Source organism: Carassius gibelio, chromosome A13 (genome assembly GCF_023724105.1).
Source record: "Carassius gibelio isolate Cgi1373 ecotype wild population from Czech Republic chromosome A13, carGib1.2-hapl.c, whole genome shotgun sequence".
NCBI lineage: Eukaryota > Metazoa > Chordata > Actinopteri > Cypriniformes > Cyprinidae > Carassius > Carassius gibelio.
In genome coordinates, this window is record NC_068383.1 from 4,016,500 (window position 1) to 4,040,541 (window position 24,042).

Here is a 24,042-nt window from a genome sequence, read left to right on the forward strand (position 1 = left end):
TCAATAGAAGAAAGAAACTCATACAGGTTTGCAGCAACTTGAGGGTGAGTATGACAGAATTGACATCTTTGGATGATCCATTTAAATACAGTGTCTATCCAGAATAAGGTTCATAGTAACAGAGTTTGTGACAAAGCAGTGGCGGGAAACTGACGACTGATCACAAGATGAACTAGGAAAATATGAAGATGAATTCAAATGATGTGTCTATGACTCTTGGCAAAGAACCCTAAAGAACGGGTGTCTGGACAGGGTTTTGAGCTGTGAGAAGGAACATGCGTGACCTGCTACAGATGGAGAACTGGACTACAGTCGTACACTGTTGTGAATGATCATGGTTTTGTGAAAGAGTGGACTATGACGGACGAGACAGGCACCTTTCACTACAGCTCAGGTGAATGACATCTTTACCTGTGTTGGACTCAAAACTATCCAGACTGCGGCTGAAGGAAGTAAACAACATCAGTGTGAGAAAACAGAAGCAGCAAACGGCAGCATGTTTAGTCAGCATGTCTTGGTTCACTGTTGCCATTATAGAACTTCCACCTTGTGATATTTTTATCAACCTTTTTTCTTTTTTTTTTATGTCCTGATGGAGTTTATTGAGTAGCCAATGAAGTCAAAAATCACCACTAATGTTAGGCTAATGTTGAGAAAATGAGGCCAGAGTTACAGCCAACTCGCCAAGATCAGCTGAGAAGATCTCTTGACAATAAAGATTAAACGGCTGTAAGAACCATTTCTTTGTAAGACTAAATGCATTTTTAAAGATTTCAACACTCCCAAGCAGTGATGGGAATAACGGCGTTATAAATAACGGCGTTATAAATAACGGCGTTACTAACGGCATTACTTTTTCCAGTAACGAGTAATCTAATTGATTACTCTTCTCATCTTAATAACGCCGTTGCCCTTAATGTCAAAAAATGCGGCGCGTTACTATAAATGATGATGAAGTTGTTGTTGTTGTTTTTTTCATCAGACCAACTAGATCTCTGAGTTAAGCCCCTTTCACACTGCCATTCCGGCATATACAGGGGTAAAGTGTTCCTGTAATTGTTCCCTGGTCGCTAGATTTGGCACTTTCACACTGCCAGTGATGACCCGGCATATGTGCGTGCTTTCACACACAACCCTTGAAGATCCCGTAACGACACGTGACATCAGCGCGTGACGTGTAATGTACGAGTCGACAAAGCTTGGCACGTTATACTTTCACCGAAGCAAGCAAACGATCTCTGCATCAGCGCGGAAAGTGAGGAACTAACTGATCTCTGCTTAATTACAGTTTGCACATGTTCTCGTCGCGAATGTTGATCTTCCTTCAAAACAGCCGGTAAAAGAGTGGCGCGATAACGCGCGTCATCACTTCGATACGGAATTAGATCTGGCTTTTGTTCACACAGCGCTCGTTCCGGATCGATTACCGCAATGTTACTATGTCCCCGACCCGGGTTCGATTCGGTAATCAATTCCGGGACGTGGTTGCTTTCACACAGAAGGCGACCAGGCAATGTTACGGGAATATTGCGGGTCCGACGTGCAGTGTGAAAGGGGCTCTAGAGGCAAATGCTTTTTTTTACTGTTCTTCCTTGGTTAGTGGGCAGAGCACGAGACAAGCGCATAAATGCTGACGATTGGCTGAGGTAGAGTAAAATTTCATTGTAAGCCAATCAGAGGTAGAGTTGGGCGGGTGTTCGAAAGCAAGCATAGTTGTGATGGGAATTCGGCTCTTTTGACTCAGCTCACTGAAAAGAGCCGGCTCTTTGGCTCACAAACGGCTCTTTAAATGACTTTGACTATAATATTTCAAGTTGTATTACAGAATTATTTAATTTCTATAGGCTAAATTTAAAAAAAATAGAGTTGGCTCTTCAGATATGCGAGCCAGCTCCAGAAGTTCAACTAAAAGAGCCGGCTCTTAGAGTCGGCTCATTCGTGAATCGCGAACGACTCATCAAAAGCTCATTCGCGAACGAGTCGATCCATCATCACTAACGCTCATTCGCGAACGACCCATCATCACTAACGCTCATGAATTGCGAACAACCCATCATAACGCATAGTCGGACAGGACAGGACACACAAGGAACAACACAAGCCAGTCAGTCAACGAGAGACAGGTATGGCAACGAGCCCAAATAATCCAAAAGTAGCCTTCTCTAAATGGAAGTATATACATTACTTTTTCCTTCAAGAAATTAAAGAAACAATAAAAGGAAATATCAAAAGTTCCCAAAAATGTATCGTGTTATTTACATTGATCCACTATATAAACATAATATCTACATACATTTGATTGGAGGCTAGTCTCACTTTGTCCCACAGCAACATTTTTTTTAGATGTGTGTACAATGTTTCATGTTTCTGTTAATAATGTATTGTATTAAGTGTCCATTTCATTATAATATTCAGATTTATCATAAATAATTGAACATGCACATGCATTTTAAGTTCCTTTAAAGAGGGGTAGAGGTGGGGTCACATTTGAGCATTTAAAATTTAATTTTACTTGAAAGTAACGCAATAGTTACTTTCTTAAGTAACTAGTTACTTTTAAAATTTGTAACTGAGTAACTAATTTAGTTACTTTTTGGAAGAAGTAACTAGTAACTGTAACTAATTACTTTTTAAAAGTAACTTGCCCAAAACTGCTCCCAAGTATCAAACATTAGTGTATAATCGAACAACTTTTAACAATGTAGTTATTGTTAACTGAAACTTAAAATGAATAAAAATTTTAATAAAAATCAGTAATAAATATAAAATAAAATAATAAAATGAAATGAAAATATTAGAATTATAAATGTTGGCTTGACAACTAATTAAAATAAGTAAGTTTAAGTCCACTTAATAATGGTGTAGTATTAACTTTGAAACAATTTTCACTCAGAAATCACAAGTTATTTTTCCAGATAATTACAAAGAAATGGCAAATTACATTAAATTAAACTTCAAATTTTAAGTAGAAAGACTTGTATAGTATTTCTTGGAAAATTTACTGCAATAAGCTGATTTTGAACATTTTTACAGTGATGAAGTATCAAAATTACTAAAACTAAGCTAAAAAAAAACAAAACAATTAAAGCTTAATAAAAAAACAGACAAAAGTGCCAAGTTACAAAAACTAAAATCAAATAACTATAAATATAAACATGAAAGCAAATTCAAAATATTAATAAAGAGTATAAAAATAGTACTAAAATAACACTGCATATAATTTGATCATTTGTGCTATGAACATGAATGACATTAAATTGTGCAGCAAAAACTTCAGTCACGATAAACTTTAAGGATGCAAAATTACTTACAATGCAACAAAAAGTAACATGTAGCAGGACATTTTTTAATACAAAATAAATAAATAAAAGCACATTTAAAATGTTAAAATATTAAGCACTATATACTCTGAAAATAATACACAATTTAAAGGATCTATTTCATCATATTGGGGTCAAGAGATCAATCTGACATTTAGATCTTCTATTGGACAAAACTGAAGTTCAGTACAGCAAGCCATTTCATTTTTTTTTTTTTTTTGTGCTATTTGTAACATCTCTCATCCCAGTGTTTTGGAGAAGAAAACACCTCGAAACACTAAAACCGCTTCAGTTTTTGATGGAAAGCACTTCAATAGTCATTAATCAGGGATTTACTCACTCCCAATTCATCCTTGATTGGAAAAGTTCTTGCATGTCAAAGATCTGGAGCGTCTCTCACACTTACAGGCTGAAAGCATGCTAAATGGAGATTAACGAAGCGCTGCGTTTGATTAAAAGCCAACACTTTTAATTACTGCACACGACAAATAATCAGCGTGAATCAGAGATGGACTGAACCCCCGCTGCTGTAAAACAGCTCATCTCATGTCTGCTAATCTCTCAGGAACAGCACTCTGTGTGTCTGGAAGAATAATGACCATCAGTACAAATTGTTAAACAGCTGTTGTTTGGTTTGCAGAAAAAAAAGACTGTTAATTAGTGCCCTTACGATCCCATAGTATGCAAATAATATTCATTTCAAACATGACCTAATCATTTGTCATCACAATTGTTTGATTTGTGTATACAGGCAAGCAGGAACATGCATATTATCCCAATAATTATGAGGGATCCATTTTTCCTCAATAGTTTCAATTGAATGCTAAAGAGTGTAATTTTCAAATTTTAAAAATACATTTTCCTCTCTGTTAATTGTCAAATGAAGGCTCCCACAAATTGGGCACAGATTGCAATGATATCTCATTCTGCATGATCCCTATGTCAAGTTCAAGAGACCATAAATAAACATTGGTAAATTAAGAAAATATCAACATTTTGGATTGCATTACAGTCATAAACTGTATATCATTCTTAATTTTCAAATGTCATGCAAAGTTGGATATGGCTGAGAAAGGCTTATTCTAACTGCGCAGAGGGTGCAACATGACATCTCAATTTTAAGGATCCATAAATTAAGATTGATACAGTAAAAAAAGTTCTTATTTTGGAATTAATTTACAGTTTGAGACTATTAATTGTCAAAACTGATGCCAACTTGAATGTGGTTGAGAAAGGACTCCCTGAATTAGGCAGAGGGTACAACACTATCTCACTCTGCATTAGCACTACGTCAAATAAAGATTGATATAGCATCTTGCACAATCTCAGCACAAGTGCACATAAAATCAACCAGTGACAGTCTGTTAGAACATCAGTGTCTACTCCAGATGTCTTTTTCTTTTCTATGAAACATAGAAACTGTAAGTGGACTGTAAAAATAGTGTGGATGACGTAAGACCAACCAAAGAATTTATTCTCAGAGCTGAATGCATCCATCCCAAATACCGCTGTGGTCACATAATGGAGCGCCAGGAATAGTCATGTCCTATACTCCACATCTGTGCTGAAGTTATTGCATGATCTGTTAAAGTTTAATGTGCAGCGTGTTGTGGTTTAAATATGCCAGATATAACTCAAATAAAATTTTACTAACCTCGAGAAAGCCTCATCTAGACCATCCTCAAGTTCCTGCAAAAGACAGCGCAGAGAATACAGTTAAAATAAAGATCTTCATGTGGAGACCATACGTTTCTGATTGCTGCAGCAGAAACTAACGTGCTGTTAAATGAAATAAAATGTGCTGTTTTAATTAAAAGGTAAATATTAATGTAAAATAATTAACAAATACAAATTTAAAACATGTGGACTGAATTGTGTGTGTGTTCCTACCCATACAGTGTTGTTGTTCTCTGTGCTGAGGTTCTGTGCTGGGTGTGTGTCGTCTTGTCCTGAGTGAGCTTTTACTCCACATTCAAAGTCCAGCAGATCCCCAGTGGCCACCTCTAAACACAAACGAAAATAGTGAAAATAAATAAATAAAGCGAGAAACAAAAAAAAGATACACAAAAATGTATAAATATATAAATTATTAAAATAGATGAATACTTGTTTTTAACATAAAAGAACAAATATGTAAGAAAATAAGTAACAAATTAATAATGTAAAAAAATTAAATGCAAAAAATATTTTTTTAATAAATGAAATCAAGTAAATACGTAAAAATAAATAAAAGTAAATGCTCAAAAATAAGAATACATTTTAAAAAAATGAATATGTAAAAAAAACTAATAAGTCATGCAAAAATAAGAATACATGAAAAATAAACAAACACATAAGCAAATTAATAAATTCATGGTCAAAAGCAGGCATATATTTCTTGGTCCAAATTATATTTGCATTCTTTTGATGGAAAAGGTGTGATTTTATTTGACAATCCATAAAACAGCTAGTTGTGATCACAGACACAATGGTTATAGTTCATAGATCAACCCTCCACACCTGCAGTGATCATAAAGATTTGTACATTTAGAGAATGAATCAATGCTCTTCTGAACATCAAGGCCTGACATGCTTCACAAACTCATCTTTCTCTTATGTAGTTTTCACCTCCCTGCCTTCATTCTGCTCCGATCCTGAGCTGTTAAACGTGTCCATCTCTGTCCTGCTCTCATATTTCACGAGCGGAGATTAACCGATGTGTGTCTGTGTGACTAAAAGGCTCATATTTCTGATATCTGGTGGGATTTACGAACACACAGAGCTTTATTCATGCACACACACGTCTGTCTCACGGCACACGGATCACTGGTCCTCAAGGGTTCATTCACTCACTCACTCACTCTCCATCCAGGATCATTTCTGTAACCTGAGATCCATTCAGGGTCCTCTGGCACCCTTACAAAAAGCAGCATGGTCCAGTGATGGTATCAGATGATAATACCGGGGTCTTTTAGTGGGTCTGTAAGGTACTTTGACGAATACAAAGTATTATCATTGACGTCCTTGCTGCATGGGTTCGAAGGAGATTAGACTGGCATGTTGTGACCAAAAAAATAATAATTATTCAGTGCCGGAAAGCAACAAAGAATCTTAAAATTGACAATTTATTGTGTTCATCCAATTTCATCAATACACTATCATTGGAAAGTTTGGGTCGGTAAGACTTTTAAATGATTTAAGCTCTCTTATGCCAACCAAGGAGGTATTTATTCACAAAAAATACAGTAAAAATTTTGATATATTATTAAGATTTTAAATAACTGTTTTCTAATTAAATGTATTTTTAAATGTCATTTATTCTTGTAATGCAAAGCTGAATTTTCAGCATCATTACTTCAGTTTAATTCCTTAAAAAAATAAAATAAAACTACTGACCTAATGTATTTTCATCATGTTTCCAGCCACTATTCATTTATCCACACTGAAACTTCAAGATATCATGTGACAACACAATCAAATACTATAAGGGCAGTTTTAATTTATTTAATTCATACACTTCTGTGTAGTGGGATATTGGACCAATGAGATCACACTGTGGGCGGAGCTACACAGCGCAACCCCACAGAAACTGACTGATAAACTATCCTGCTGATAGTTGCATTCATGGCTGGTTAGGCTAAAAAATCATATTTAAATAGAAGATTTAGACAACTAGTAAGAAAACTGTGTGTGCGTTTGTGTGTGTGTGTGTGTGTGTGTGTGTGTGTGTGTGTGTGTGTGTGTGAGCTCCAGACATCACCTCCTCCTCTCGTGCTGCCCAGACTGGCCGAACTGTCAGACTGAGAGCTGCTGGCCACCTCTCCATCTGATCCACACTTCACCTGCTTCTCTTTCTCTGAAAACATGGGTTTAAAAGCACAAATGTCATGCTTCTATTGTTGTATATTTGCTTCCATCAAACACTTTATTTGAGCTAATCATTTTTTAAATCTTTCTGTTTGAAGTGGGAATACTCTTCTTATATGAAAGAGAATTAATTTTGTAAAAACAAAAGAAAGACACAGAAAATTTTCATCTTGAAACTTCGATTCATATGCTATCAAATATATGCATATTTAAATGTTTGTTAAATATGCATTCATGGATTAAAAAAAAAAAAAAATTTTTATAAAGATTGAGGTCAGTGAGTATAAATGTGCACCAGGTCCAGGAGAAACCAGCCCTAAAAGTACATTTGAATATTTAACAGATGTAGCATAAAACTGTGCCATGGCCTTGATCTCTGACTGATTTAATGAAATGGAAACACTATCAAAGTCCCGGACGCTCAAACAGCCTCCTTCATGAGGAAGTGTATACACACTGTCTAGCGCTCTATGACTAAAGAGGGAAGTCAGGAGGGTGGTGAAGTTCTCAGTATCATAATGGTGTTTTTGGTTCTTCTCTTTTCCTCTACTTATAGATTATTTTGATGTTTTATAAACTTTTTAGACTCTCATTCTGACGGCAACCATTCACTGCAGAGGATCGATTGCTGAGCAAGTGATGTCACACTAAATTCCTCCAAATCTGTTCTGATGAAAAAAACAAACTCATGGATGGCCAGAAGCCGAGTATAACTATTCCTTGAATTCACTTTGGAACATCAGAAGTTATAAAACGTATAAAAACATGTTCTGCCTTTCCTTCCTTGCTCTCATCACCTGTATGTGTCAGTCATGAGGGCCATCAAAACTCAATGTAAATATAATGGTGTCATTTGTTTATTTTTCAGACACTGTAGTAAAACACAATGAGACGGAGAGAAATGTCTGAGTTCTGCTAGATGAACAGTTCCTGCAACAATCTGTCAGGTCAGAGAGATGAAATTAGTAAATCTTTACAGGCCTCAGGACACACACACACACACACACATGGATATTCACACATGCAGTAAATTACATATGTGTTCTGCTGAACTGTATGACTGGACCTGCTCTATTTTCACGGAACTATTATTTATTATTTATTTATTTATGCATTTAGTAGACGTTTTCATCCAATGCGACTTACATTGCATTCAGGCTAACAATAAATCCATTAAAATCCCTTAAAATCATATTATTCTACAAGACAATGCCTTTTTAAAGTCATAAATACATAGGGTTGGGGCGATATACAGTAGATAAAGTTTTTTAATATTTTGATATTTCAGCCTTTTTGCAATATTCAAAATTTCCCAAAATATGTACTGTAAATTGCCTTTAAAAGAGTGTTTTTGATCCCAATTAAATTTAAAATGTATAATGCAAAAAAGTAAACAGTAAAAATAATGTAATATTATTTAAAAAAGGAAGGATCAAAACAGATGAACAAAATTGACCATTAGTGTAAGTTTGAGGGTGGAGCTATTGGTTAATACGACCAATGGCGGATGGAAGTGTTTGTGAAACCTGTTTGGAAACAGTCATTATTTTATTCTTTTATTTTATTTTTTTACTTTTTTTATGTCGCTAGTGGTGTGGAAATTACACTTCAGCTTCAAGCAAGACACGTGAATTTTTGCTTCACAGCCCCTAACAAAGAGAAAAAGAGTCAGAAAGAAAGATAAACAAGAGTTGTACTGGGATGCCTGAAGTTGTGCATCGTACCTTCTTTAGCAGCCTGCCAAATCTCAAATGCCACACGGAAAGCCTGAGCCACCGTCAGCGTCACCGCCTGAGCCTGAGACAGATGGGAAAAGGGAAGAGAGGGAAGAGACATTTCTTGTCATGGATAGAAAAGCAGCACATTGGTATCCTCTCTCTCTCTTTCTCAGAGAAAGTGTGGTCTTAACGTATAATGGTATTTATAGACTGAAGGAAAGACAGGGAGTGTTTCTGACACACAGACACATGAACACGCACTCACCACTTTCCTCTTGGTGCAGAGGTACGCGTGACACTCCAGCGTTTCATTGCATTGACTCTGAGCGATGTAGGCGAACACTTTATCATGTATCTTATCAGCTGTGCAGTATGATATCCTACAGACAACAAACAACATATAAACAAAATCAATCTAAAGACAACCTACGTAAAAGTACAATTAATAGTTCCTGTGCAGTTATTCTTTTGTACTCTAAAACTCAAGTCAATAAAATAAATACTGGAGTAATGATGCTGAAAATTAGCTTTGCATCACAGGAATAAATTACATTTTTAAATATATTAAAATAATAAATTTTCAACATAGAAAACAATTTTAAAATAAAATATAATATTAAAACAGAAAACAGTTATTTTAAAAAGTTAATATTATTTCACAATATTATTGCTTTTACCATATTTTGGTCAAATAAATGCAAACTTGGTGAGAAATACACACACACACAAAAAAAAAAAAAAAGATTTCTGTCCCAAAACATGATAATGAACTTTTAAACCTTTTTACGATACCTTAGTTGGTTTCAAATATCTGAGACCGCTAGTGAAAATACAATTGTTAATTATCAACATAATCAGTGAAAATATATATATATATATATTTTTTTTTTTTTTTTGCTGTAATGACAGTAGCACTTGAACAACACCTCCTGATCATGTTCTTCAGCATGATCTGAGATGTTTCAAAGAGCACCTTAAGCTTCATCAAAGCATGAACTGGAAGTGAAGCAGTTCACATTATCAATAACACATTTCTCCTTCCATTTGGTCAGTGACCTAAATCCTAAAACTTTCTGTTCATCTCCCAGTTTAAATTAAATGGGGAAATAATCCCAGATGGTCTTAGATTGGTCTCAATCCAGCTAAACACACCCACTATCCATTATCCAGAGCTAAATCACTTCCATACACACTCTAATATAACAGACCATCACATCACCTCCTCTGAGATTTATAAAAACAAAACGTGTACAAGCAGTGGAGACTCCTCCATGTTGAACACTTTGACAGGAATATGACCCACCAAACCATAACACACACAGACACACACACACACACAGACACACACACACACAGAGACGCATGTGAGAGCTGGTCTATCTGGCATCCTGTTGACATCACTGTAATGTGCAGTAAACTCATGAACTCCTCCAGTGCTGATCTCTCCCCTCAGCCCTGAGTGACAGCTGGCTCAGCCAGTCAGAGGCCCCACAGCAGCAGGGGCGGGACTAATGATGGATGACCGCCATCTGTCCTGTCTCGCATCTAAAAATTCACACACATACTGTTCTTACACACACTTATGAAAGCTTTCACTGCCTCACACACACTTCTGTCTGATGAGGACAAGAGTAGTTTATCCTAATCTGAAAAAAAATACTCTATAATACACTGCTGGTCAAAAGTTTGGAATAATTAAGATTTTGTATAAAAAAAATTTACATGTGAAAAAGGCTGTATTTGCTTTATTGAAAATATAGTAAAACAGTAATATTGTGAATTATTATTAGAATTTTATATAACTGTTTTCCATTTGAATATATCTTTTAAACTGTAATATATTTCTCTGATCAAGGCTGAATTTTCATTCAAGCATCATTACTCAAACATAATTAGTCTTCAGTGTCACATGATCTTCAGAAATCATTCTAATATACTGATTGGTTATTACATGAGATTATTACATTAACATAGAATTGTATTTAATTTTGTCTGCAAACATTACATTAGAATTTGAGAGTAATTTTGCTTATTTGTCATTAAATAATATCACAGTGCAATTTTTTTTTCATTGATCTACATTTTATGGCTTCTTCATTTTCATTTTCGGAATATATTTTCATACTTTTTCTTTTTGATTTTATGGTGAATTGAAACCTGAACATGTTTTCATTAGAACTAGCCTGCTGGTGTAATTGGTGTGGAGAGACCGGCCGGGGACGACCCTTCGCTCATGTTTATTCATTACACACACCACAGACAGCGTCTGAGCGCACTGAGTGTGTGCGATCTTCCAATAATAGGTGAGGGTCAGAGAGTGTCTGTCTGAGCCTCAGAGACACTACAACAGATCGATAGAGCATCCTGACAAACACCTCGCTCTCCCTCTGTCTGTATGAACACAGCAATCTTCAATCTTTTGGGCCAACGAGAACTACTTTCTTTTTTATTGCAAGAGAGATGGGGTAGACTATCGAAAACCAGTACTTACTGAGAACTAGATCTGCTTTTAAGACAATACTGTAACTGGCTGCAACTGGACAGTTGTTGCTTGAAAATATCCATTTGTTCACATTTAAATTGAAATAAACATACTAATATATAATATAAATTACAAATTGCATTGATAAAATGTTTTAAATATATTAACATATAACCGCCAAGTGACTCACCTGTATATGGACACATTCTCTATTAGCTGGTTTGATACACTGTCATAGAGAACAATCCCTCGAGGAGAAACCTTCAGCGTCACCTTCTGAAGCTTCTTCCCACCAGCTTTAGCCTGAGAGAGAGAGAGAGAGAGGGAGAGAGAGAGAGAGAGAGAGAGAGAGAGAATGGCTTCATCAAGCAGCTCCTACTGAAGCCACCAGAGCCAACAAAAGAGCTTATTGTTTTTTTTTTCAGCATCTTCTGCAATAAGCAGCATGCTTTAATATATCTAAAATAAATATAAAACAAAATATATTAAAATGGCTTATTTTTATTTAAATAAAATAAATAAATATAAATATTAGATGGAAAAAAACATCAGTTAATTATTAGAAATGTTTCAACATTTCTAATCTTAAAATGTTAAAGCAAAATATAAATATTAAATATTATAAAAGCGCAAACAAAATTGAGAGTTATCAAGTAGGAAAATTCCACATCTGGCTTTGAGTGGCTCTTAAACACACTTGAAATGTGTCACACACAGGCTGACATGGTTCATCATGCAATTGATTTCTACTGCTGAATTGCAACAATCTGGAGTGTTAAATAAACTCAAAACAACATTATATCATGACAGGATCTAGCTTGTTTAACCACAAAGAACCACACCCAGAAACCCTGACACACACACACACACACACACACACACACACACATACTAACTCCTCTTGCAAAGCATAGGAGACACAACAGAGCAGTGCATGCTACTTAAAGGTGTCAAACTCAATATACTTTTTTTTTTTTTTTTTTGCATTTTTCTCTTACAATCTTAAGAATAAAGTTTCCATGAAGAACCTTTCAAAGCCATGGAGCCTTCCACTTGCACAACATGGGTTTTATAGTGGAAAAAGGTTCTATACAGGATTAAAATGTTCTTCACACAAAGAAAAACGGTTTAAGAGCTGTTCACTGAAAGGAAACTCAAATGGCTCTTCTATGGCATCTTTGAGTGTATGGTAGTCTGGTTAAGATGACAGAAACTGTAACTCCTGGATCAATAAAGCACATTTTACATCTCAGAAGAAAATAGAATAACTACATTTTAAAAAGGCACATGACCTTTGCCCTGTCATTCATTTCAGTCTCTGATTGGCTGGTGGTGATGGTGTATGTTTGTCTTACTGTGGCAACGATTCTCTTGACAGCAGCGGCTGAGAGCTCTTCTCCTTTGGGTTCCTCCACCAGCGTCATGCCCAGATACTTCAGCTGAAAGACCATTCCCTCCAGCAGCGTCTCCCGCGTGTCTGTCCAGTTCTCTGGCAGCTCTGGAAAAACACACATGGGATTAAAGTGTAGGCATGATGCAACGATGGCCAAAAACATGCCAATACATGCTACCAACACAAACACGCTCCTCAAAATGCGTGAATCTCATGAAAACACGAGAAATAAAATCTTATAAAAATAACTCCTAAATAAAACGAATTAAAAATCATGAGAGATTGTATTTTGGCAGGTTTATTTGTGTGTGTGTGTGTGTGTGTGTGTGTGTTAATAAGAATAATATAAAAACACACCAAATTAAATAATTAACATATTGCACTACATATATATATATATATAACATGAGTTGATATATTTGTGTAAAATATATCAACTCATATATGCAAAAGAGCACCGAAACACTGAAAATGCTCATTATCTGAATAAATAAACATGTCAAATACTAAAGCAACTCAATGAATAACAGATGAAAACATCTACATATGAAAAACATCACACAATCCTTCATTAAAACACACAATCTTCAATCAGGTCTTTCATCCACTGCTCTTTTGATCCACACCTGCACAGGACAGGAACTCACGTCCACATTTACACGCAGCCTTGTAATACTATGGCATTGACTGTGATTAAGTTGGAACTCATATCAACACAAAACTGTGTTTATGTACATAATAACAGTAGCCATATCTTCACTCGGACTACAGAAGTCATGTGCTACACACAAAAATTGGTTCTTCAGTGGTTCTTTAGGATGATTGAGGGGAACCACTTTTATTGCTATTTAGCACCTTTTTTAGAGTGTAGTGTTGCATGCATGAGTTTCAAAACATGGCAGAACTTTTGGAGTTGATGCTTACAGCTTTATGATCATGATTTATTGATCATAAAGCTTGTTTTATTGTTTCAGATTGATCATAAAGACCAGAAACTAGATGTTGTAGACATTTCTGACAAAGTGAAAACAGGTTGTAGGACAAAAAAAAAAAAAAAAAAACAGCAGAAATGAACAGACCTTCTGTACGAATAATCAAGAAAATGGCAAATAGCATGTAAATGGGACTGAAGAGAACACATTGTAACATTTCACTCAATGCTGTCATTCACAATAATAAGAATATTGGTGTATATGTCACTGAACACACACACACACACACACACACACACACACACACACACCAACCCCCATACTGCCCTGATCTCAGACAAAGAAAAGAATGAATGTGTGTTTAACCCGACATCAGCGCTGGTCTGTGTCAAAGGTCAAGGTCAGCGGTCAAGGACGCACATGAAAAAGGCATTTATCTGCTCCCCTCCACTGCATCTCCATTATATCACAACCTTGCTTAATCCATCTCAGCATGACAGAGAGCCAGCCAGAAAGAAAAGAAAGCAGGCATTTTTTGTGAAAGCAAGCAAGAAAGAAAAAAATCATTAAAGGAACAACGTTGAGTCTGGACTAATCAGACACACCATGTTTCATTAGATTTAACAAATCAATTATTCATTAGATTGACAAAGTCACAGACCCCCTCACCCAATAAACATGACTGCGCATGAGTTCCCATGCATGTTTACAGGAGCGCAAGTTCTGCTCCACTTGTGCGTGTTGTAAGCTTGCATCAGTCTCTTAACAGTGTCTGACCCCGGGGCTGGAGAGCAGCCTTTTCCGGTTCAATCTGATCACAGCACACACCTCACAGATCTTTATCTCAACTGTAAGCTGTTAGCATCTGACTAACTGTGAGTGTAAAGTGTAACGTTTGAACCACTCCTCTCTCTCTTTCTCACTCCTAGTTTCACTTCCTGTTTGTGCTATCATCTTCTCTTTGGATTTAATTAAGTCGGTCCCTCCCTTCACATTTGTGTTATTTTTTACTTTATTCTGCCTCCCTGTGATTTTATTTTCATTAATGTACCATTGTTTAGTTCTCAATCTGAGATTTAATCAAATCAATTTATTTATTTACCTTTTAGTTTCCTACAGCCATTAGGACCTTTTAATTTTACTCTTACCTTATTTTAGTTGTTTGACCATCACCATCTTCCCTCTTGGTATAGGATTATAGCAGCTCTAGCAGCTGTTGTATCCTTAATGAGCCTTACAGGTTAGCCCTAATTCCTGTCTCTGCTATACCCATACTTCTCAGCACGAGGCCTACTATATAAGGTACAGTTACCATTCTTTATGCTATAGTATAGGCCATAGAAGGCCACATAAGACAAGACACATGCAACAGAAGGAAATCACCAGTCTTCAGGAGGCTCTTACAACTGCTAGACACTGAGAGCAGTTTGAAAAAGCCACCAGACAGGACTTGGAAAGAGAACTGTTACACATAAAATCACTGTTAAAAACAGCGTATGTGGAACTCAATGAGAGAGACACTACAGCAAAGGCCTCAGAAGGCCATCTGCATGCAGCCAGAGCTGAAGTCCTAACCCTGACTCAGCAATTCTGCAACATTAAAGGGGAGCTTGACATGGTCCAGAAAGAACTGAAACAGTCCTACAGACTGTGCATGGACTCGTGTAAATTTTGCAATTCAGGCAAACTCTGAAATGGCACATGGAGTGACACTCAAATACCTTAAAGGGACAATAAGTAACTTTTTAGGTATTTTATTATCTAAAATCAATATTTTTATTCATAAATATGCCCTCAATGGTGTACAAATACCTATGCCAATGTTTAAACTAATCCTCGTAAATGAAGAATTTATTATCTTTATATACATGGGACGGGTAGGTCGACGGAGGCTTCCATGTAGTTCCGCCATCTTGCAAAACTATAATAGCAGAGAGGGACAAAAAGTACTAAGCCAACGCGTTTCCACAACGCGTTTTCGGTCAGAGCCAGAAACGCAGGTGCAGAGCAGTGAGAGGCGCTTGAAACTGCACCGGCAAGTTTAAAAGTCTGGATTGCATTCTTATTATGGACCATACATATGCCGCGCCACAGGAGAAGAAAACATAGTCGCCAAAACAGTCAAAAATAGAACGTAAAAGGAAACGTGACCGTAGATTACAGAAAACAAGAGTTAATGTAGGGGAAGCTTTTTCTAGGTGGAAAGAGCTAATGCTGGATAAAGATTTCAAAAGAGACGCTGAAGTGGCCAGTTTTCTTCTCGACAGGTAAGTCAGTGTTACAGTCTATATTATAATATTTTTTTTATATCTAACAATGCATATAATTCAGAAAATATAACGAATAAATTAGACATAACTACTAATTACAATATTTCATGTTTTCCACAGTCAGTAATTCATACTGTAACATTCGTTTGTTAGTTGTCATGTTGCAGTTTGTTTGAAATAACACACCTGTTCACCTGAAGGAAAACTCGACGAAGTGCTATTAGAAGACATCCCGTCAAAGCTTTTTGGTACATATCGCCTACCGTAGATGCAACGCGCATTTGAAAAAGCGAGGCGCTGGAGAGCAAAATTAGTTTGAATGCAAAATTCAATTTCACCACTAGATGGGAGTAATTCCTACTTAGTGTCCCTTTAAATGGATGGCATTAAACTCCCCATGCTTACTACCACAGACTTCGACGAGCTTACTTCAGAGCTCGCAATTATCCTGGGATGGCAGAGGAAACCAGCTTCAAGCTTCAGCTTCCACTCTATTTTAAGTCACCATTTAGTAGGGTTAGTTATCGATTGGGTTTTTTAACGTACCAGTGCCATTTCGAATGAACTGCACAAATGAAAGAGAACGCAATGTGTCTGTGATATGTGTTCATTTAATTCTGTGTGAAAATACACCATTTTTCTGAAATTCTATTTTTGTAACATTCTGGTTTGAACTATGTTATATATGTCAGTCAAACGTTTAAGTTTGCATGTAATTAAAATGGATATTGATTATTGTTGATTTCATTAATTATTCATGGTTCTTTGACAGGTGGTCTCCGAAACCCCCGTCAGAGATCAAATGACAACGTCACCCCATCGTTCTGCCTACAGAAGTTAATTTCACTCCCCAAGACCTTCACATTCACTCTTCCCCACTGCGACAGATCAATGACATGAAATATATTCACATCAAAACACTACGGTGTTCATGGGGTAAAGTGGGCTTTGGAAATCGACGCCCCTGATGAAGCTCATTAAGAGTGTCTATGCAAGCATAAGTGCCATCCGTCTCCATCACAGACACAGACTGACGCTCTCACGGTGTGACAGACGTTAATTTAACCCTCAATTAAGCTTCATTATTTAACATAACTGAAGGACATTCATAAAGTTAACAGTATTTCATGCCTCACTGTGATCTGAATGGGTTAATTTTCTTACCAGTGTCAGCCCTCGGTCCGTTCACTGACACAAAGTCATTTGTACACAATAAAGCGCCGGCTAAAATCATCACACAGTCTGAATGGCTGACATAATCACTGGATTTGTCAGTATTGGTGAGTTTAGTGACATAAAATCTTAGAAAGATATTTAGAGTTTTGTTTTGAAGTGATTAATTTTTTTTTACGAACTTTCCATAAATTTCCATGAGCATATACTGTAAAAAATAAATAAATAAAGAGGATGTAAATAAAACAGATAATCTAAATAAGTTTTACAAGAAAATTGTATTTCAGTATTAGTATTTAATATTTAATTCAATATATTATTTGCCATTGCTCTCATTATTTGTGAACTTTACTAGCCATTTCTTAGTGAAAGATGCTTCAAGGTAATTCTGCTTTGTTTTTGATTTATATTTGATTTAGTTGAGCCACTTTTAGATAAACAAAAATTCAGACAACAAATCATTTATGTTCTATATTTTTCTTATTAATATTTGTTTTATTAATAAAGTTTATTATAATTTATTATTATTAGATATTGTAGTTTCTGCTCACCACTATATAAGTTGACCCAACTATAAAAAAAAGTAAAAAAGTAGTAGTAATAATAATGTGAAAAGGGTCCACTGGCTCCTATTTAACTGAATGAAATCAACACTGAACTGATTCAAGCTAATGTTTGATTTAGTTCAGCAAAAAACAGACTAACTGGATAGTTGAATTATTCTGCATCACACACACACACACAAACACACACACACACACACACAGTCAATAGCGATCCATCAGCCCTGTGTGCAAAGTATTGTGGCCTGTAGCATGCTGGGATTGGTGAGGGTCGTCCTGCTCCAATGAACTTCAAAGCGTGTAAGGAATCAGAGCACATCACACACACACACACATACATACACACCCAGTAGTGCCAGAGATGACAAACTGCGAGTGTGTGTGACAACACAGAGCTGCTAGAGGCATTAATACAGACCAGAGACAAGCATACATGATTCCCATTGACCAGATCCACAAACCCTGCAGTCTTCTGGAACAATGCAGGATCAATAAACAAGCTTCAAGAACAGCATCCAAACAAAAGGAGATTGCATTCTCACTGAACCTGTCACAAACACATTCAATAAGAAAAAAGTCAAAACTATATTTTACATAAAAAAAAACTTAAGGCTATGGTATTGCACTAATGGTTGCACTATTGAATTTTTTTTAAACAATATATATGTATAAAATATAATTATATTTAAAAATAAATACACATTCATATATTTATTATTATTAAATTATATACGCACACATTTTATTAAATTACAATGAGCTATGAACTATTACATATTATTTAAATTGTATCATTTACACAATGGCATTTTTAGCATGATTTTAGCATACACACACACACACACACACACACACACACACACACACATATATATATATATATATATATATATATATATATATATATATATATATATATATATATATATATATATATATATTATTTATATATATGTATATATATAAATAAATACACACACACATTTTATAGTGTCACTAATTAAGATTAAATAATTACATATTATTTATTATTTATACCCAATTTATTTTTTTTCCTTATTTATCATTAAATCAACAGGCTGACAGAGCTCTAAATAAAACTAACCAGTGCTGTGATATCCAAATAGGGACAGGACAGAAGTGATACAGCAGTGTTCCTGTAGCTCAATTGGTAGAGCATTTGCTTTATCAAGCGCAAGGTTGGGGGTTAGATTCCCCGGGAACAAAATGTATAGCCTTAATGCACTTTAAAGTCGCTTTGGATAAAATGCATAAATGCATCATAATTAAAGGAAATGAACAGGACAGAAACCCTCAAACTGTTGATAGGAAAGAGGAGAGGTAGAGGAGAGCGAGGAACGAGAGATGGAGTGGAGAGAGAAAGAGAGAGATCTGACGGGTGGAGTAGAGAGGAAACAGAAGTGAGATTAAAGAAATCACATCTGCATGTTTACGGCTCCACTCATAAACAAACATCAAAGGGAATATCAGCCCAAGATCTGCTGAAGTAACTGACTTATATTTCATAAAGCATCATCTCATATATTGACTCATCCCTAACACGTTCATTGATACACAGCAGTCGGATAAAACGCAAACACATCAGAGGAATGAGAGAGAAGCGTTTCACACTAGAGCAGGGGTATCTTGGGTAATGTTTACATCATGATTTAAATGCACTTTTCATTTGGCCTTTTAAGATTCCTAAAAAGCGTGTCATTAGTATGGTTTCGCATTTTATCATTTATCAGTAAAAAAAAACATTTGTTAGATGTCATTTGCTTTTCATTTTTGTTACAACCATCCATTTCAGTGAATAAATCGAAACTCAAATTTGAACTGATTCCAAACTAGTTCGACAATCTCACAGAATATTCAATACTCAAAGAGGTCTTTGTGTGCCTTCTTTATATATTTAAATGTTTTACTAAAATCTATCCAAGTAACAATTGCCGTTCAATAATTTGTATTATTTATATATTAGTGCACAGAATAATGGAAGAATTTAGTGGAAAAAATTGAAAAGAATTGGAGGGAAAACAGGATGGAAAAACAAAAAAACAAAAAGCCAAATCAAGTAAGCAACCATCTACAACACCTTATGTTTTCTCAGAAAATGTAAATAATTAAACACATAAGCATATAAATAAATAAAAATATGTGAGTTTTTTTAAATAGACGCTTTTTAGTATTTTAAAAAAGTACTTTTTAAAAATAAATAAAATATACTTTTTCCAATAATTACTTAAAAAATAAATAGGTACCGTTTATATTTTTAAATAAATAAATAAACATATCCCCTGTTTCGCTGCAAGCTATTTCTTTTAGTAACTTACAGTTTAGTGAACGACTACTTTTTCAAAAGCTCAGCGTGACTGTAGTTTAACTACTGTAAATTATGCAGTCTGTAGCCTGGAGCGCTATGGTTTGTGTCAGATGAGGTTACAGTATCTGTGCAGGGTGTAAACAGTGCTGGAAATGTGGGTCAGTCAGTACTAGATAACATCTACACCAGAATTTCACTCCCATCCTCAAACCAGCAGCTCATGTTAAACACTGAAACACTGACAGTACTCCAGTTACTTCATATCAGCCGCTCATTATCAAAATACACACAAACCTCTGAACAAAACCCATATCAAAGTAGAGTTAAATACTTTTATTGTTCTGAATTACAGTTTATTGGTAGATTTTCTGTTTTCAAATCAATTCTAAGATTTTTACTTTAAAAAAAAAAGTTTCCTATGTTCTTTAAGGCTGCATTTATTTTATCAAAAATACACACAAAAAAAAAGTAATATTGTGAAATATTATTGCTAAAGTTACTGTTTTCTATAGTAATATATCTTAGAATTTAATTTATTGCTGTGATGCACAGCTGAATTTTCAGCATCATTACTCCTGTCTTCAGTATCCCATGATCCTTTAGATATCATTCTAAATATTTAAAAAAAAAAAAAACTGTGATACACTACCATTCAAAATTAGTAATTAGTAATAAGTGTGATGAAAAAAAACTTTTTTTAACCCTTTGGACAGTTTTTGGTAGTTTTTTTTTGGTTTAGTTATTAGTTAGTTTTAATTTATTTTAGCACTTTAAAAAAATGAGAAATACTGCCTTGACAACGAGCTGAAATAAAACAAGTGTAGGTTTATTATTAATATCTTTTTATTTTTATTTTTAATACTGATGAACATGTTTTTTTATGGTTTTAGTTTTGATAATAACTCTGTTTCAGAGGTCGTGAGCAAACAATATCAAAACACTTTTTAAAAGGAAAAACAATATAGTCTAATTCCAGAACACCTGAGCGAGAAAGATTTAGGAACAGATATCCCGGATTTGGGTAGGATGACGCACAGGAACGAAGCAAAGATTTCAGCAATTTAAGATACTAATGTTCATAGTCTTCCCCATCCAAACGAAAGCCAGGGATCAATGTGGAAAAAAGCCTGCTTCGCTGACACACTTTCTGGAAGTGTCCTAACATTTCTAATTACAGCCTCCCAATTTATCAGTCATTTTCTGGAAGGCCATTAAACTCTGATCCAGTTGGCAGCTATCTCTGGTGTTAAATTAGTGCTATCAAATAATCAACGCAATATGAATGCTTCTCTTACACTCTTGGCATGAAGAGCTGTGTTGCTTAACTGGAAGTCAACAGAATGCATCTGCTTTGTCTGCATCTGTCCATTATATTATTATTTGCCAAAGAAGCCAGAAGGCTTCATAAATCCCATCTGAAATATGTTTGTACTAGCCCTTTTCAGTAGGTTTTCTAGCTGACAGAATGAAGCATGTGCAGGTACATCACATTCAGCAGGAAGGTACTGATGAAACCAGCAGAAAGCCCAGTGATCAGTCTTTTCCCCCAGCTGTCAGTCACAGAGACCCCGGAGCTATTCCACATCTCTCTAGGAAAACTCCTTGTGTCCTGTTCACTAGATTGGACGGGATTGGGCCTCTAAATGAGGGGGCTGTTGGGAGATGTTGTTAGCAGGAGCGACTCAGGCTCAGTCGGGACACCCAATAGACAACTCAAATCAGGTTGCACTGAGAATGTCTGATTCATGAACAAATTATTGAGGGCTGTGTTTCCCAAAAGCATTTTAAGCTTAAGATTTTAGCAGCATCATTTTAGTATCACTTTTTTATACTTTTATAATATTTATTCATTTTAAATTAACCTTTATTTATTTATTCATTTATTTTTAGTTTAAGTTTTAGTAATTTTGTCATGCATTTTGTTATGTACTTTTGTCATTTTTACTTTTTTTTTTTACATTACATTTTATTACATTTATTCTATTTGCCTTTATTTTCATTTATTACTATATTATTTTAGTAAAATAATACTTCAAGCTAAACCCCACTGTACTTCAGATAAATAAAGTAAAAAAAAAAAAATACGTTTTTAATATAATGTATTTTATTTTATTTCAGCTTTGTCAATTAAACAAAAATATTTTTAATAGTTTTGATTTCATACAAATGTATTATCAAAATGTTAGTAAGCAAATGAGGACATAAAACAATATCAATTTAATTAATCTTTTAAAATGTAATTAAATGACAATGTAACTGGACAAACAAAAACCTGCACAACAGAGGCTTACTGTTAAAATCAAAACATGGAAGAACAACTATTAAAAATATAACACTATTATTATTAATTTTATCATCATAACTTTTTATTCATTTATTAAAATTAATATTACTTTGCAAAGTACCTTCTACTATACATTAGTAATACATTTGAATCAATTTTTGCAAGTTTTTATTTCATTTTATTTTAATTTATTTTTTGATGGGTGGTGGTTGTAAAGAACTTTGTGAGTCTTACGTACCACTTTTACAATGATTTTCATTATTCATTATTTACAATTTGGCCAGAAGAAGTAATCTCAGAAGAAACAACCTTCATCTATGATGCCTTAAAATGCTCCCTAGGTTTTGAAACAGACCCGCTTCCACACTCTAAACATTAAATTCCGACCCAATTTCCTGGATCCCATTTCCAGGGTCAGGTCGTTCGTTTCTCAAATGCATTCAAGGCTGCTGTTTACATAAAGCTCTGAGTCAGTTTCCTGTGAGCATCTCCGATGACACTGTAATCACTGACATGTAATCATGTTCCCTACGGTCTGCACAGACCCATCCATAAAGCACCACCAGCAGCTTCTTGAGGATACGGCCTCAATGTCAGTCACAGAGCTGCTGAATCAACACGCTAACTGTCTGAGGTGTGCTCTGATTACAGCTCTCGCTGCGTGAGCTCAGCTTTTCCAAACACGGATCCGCCGTCTCCTGAACCACAGCTGAAAATAGCACTTAGATGGAGATCCGCTCCAGACTGTAAAAAGAGATTTATACGCCCTCAAGGAGTGTTTGAGAAAACCTGTGTGAAATTTCATCAGTTATTATATTTTCACTGTGACACTGGAGGTGCAGAAATCATATGCCAACTACTAAAATAATAAAAATGATGAAGTTGGAAATAAAAGCCAAGACTATTATTTTAGTCTTGTTTCACTTTTTTTCATATTTAATTCAATGTGTTACTTGCAGTTTCACAATATGAATACTTTTCAGTATTTCATTACTTGTGAAATTGAATAATTTCGGAGTAAAAATGTTTCCAATGTAACTGCTACACCCTTTTTTTCCAGTATAAGAACAATTTATGCAAATAAAAGGAATATTTTGGGGTTCAATACAAGTTCAAAAGCTTAATCTGTGGCATAATGTTGATTAGCATGGTAAATTATTTTGCCCCTTATATTCTTTAAAAATAAGTAAATAAACAAAGAGAAACAAATTCTTGGTGGAAACAGGATGACAGAGACTGGTCGATTACAAGTGAATCACTTATTTTAATGCTTTATTTTTTATTTCTAATGTTTGTTAAACAAGTTTAAATATGCAATATGTATGGCCTTCATGTATTCAAATGATACAGAATATGATACTGATTGAATCAATCCATTATGTTGTGTTAAAACATTCAAACCAATTTGCTGGGCCAGGCCTTGGGTTTTTTAGGGAAAAAATCATTCAAAATTGAGAAAACGTGCTTAATTTTAAAAGTCCAATTAAAAAGCCTCACATTCTAATTTCTTAATTTCTTCAGTTGATTTGAGGCTAAAATATAAGTCGGACATTTTCTTGAAGATGATCACCCTCTGACACGCACTGAGGCAGTATTAGATTCACAGTAGTGCTGGTCACTGCTGACTCTTTACATTTATGCATTTAGCAGACACTTTTATCCAAAGCGAATTGCAGTACATTCAGGCTAAACATTTTTTTTTAGCAGTATGTGGTTCTCTGGGAACTGAACCCAT

The 24,042-nt window shown here is 35.1% G+C and overlaps 1 protein-coding gene across 5 annotated transcripts in view; it reads right to left on the bottom strand.

Annotated features, from left to right (window-relative positions):
- LOC128025907 (low density lipoprotein receptor adapter protein 1-B-like) overlaps window positions 1-24,042 on the bottom strand; it is a 137,198-nt gene that overhangs the window by 97,993 nt on the left and 15,163 nt on the right. For 2 of the 5 annotated variants that reach the window (XR_008186283.1, XM_052612508.1), the window contains exons 2-8: window positions 12,722-12,864; window positions 11,557-11,669; window positions 9,150-9,264; window positions 8,891-8,963; window positions 7,060-7,155; window positions 5,211-5,323; window positions 4,975-5,009 (exon numbers count right to left, since the gene is read on the bottom strand). Coding sequence is in view for 4 of the 5 variants with exons in the window: in XM_052612508.1 (XP_052468468.1) it covers window positions 4,975-5,009; window positions 5,211-5,323; window positions 7,060-7,155; window positions 8,891-8,963; window positions 9,150-9,264; window positions 11,557-11,669; window positions 12,722-12,864 (688 nt within the window). In the remaining variant the exon portion in view is untranslated. Of the gene's footprint in view, window positions 1-3,272; window positions 3,904-4,974; window positions 5,010-5,210; window positions 5,324-7,059; window positions 7,156-8,890; window positions 8,964-9,149; window positions 9,265-11,556; window positions 11,670-12,721; window positions 12,865-24,042 lie in introns of those variants that run through there. The other 3 variants (XM_052612511.1, XM_052612510.1, XM_052612509.1) reach the window with 3 other exon arrangements.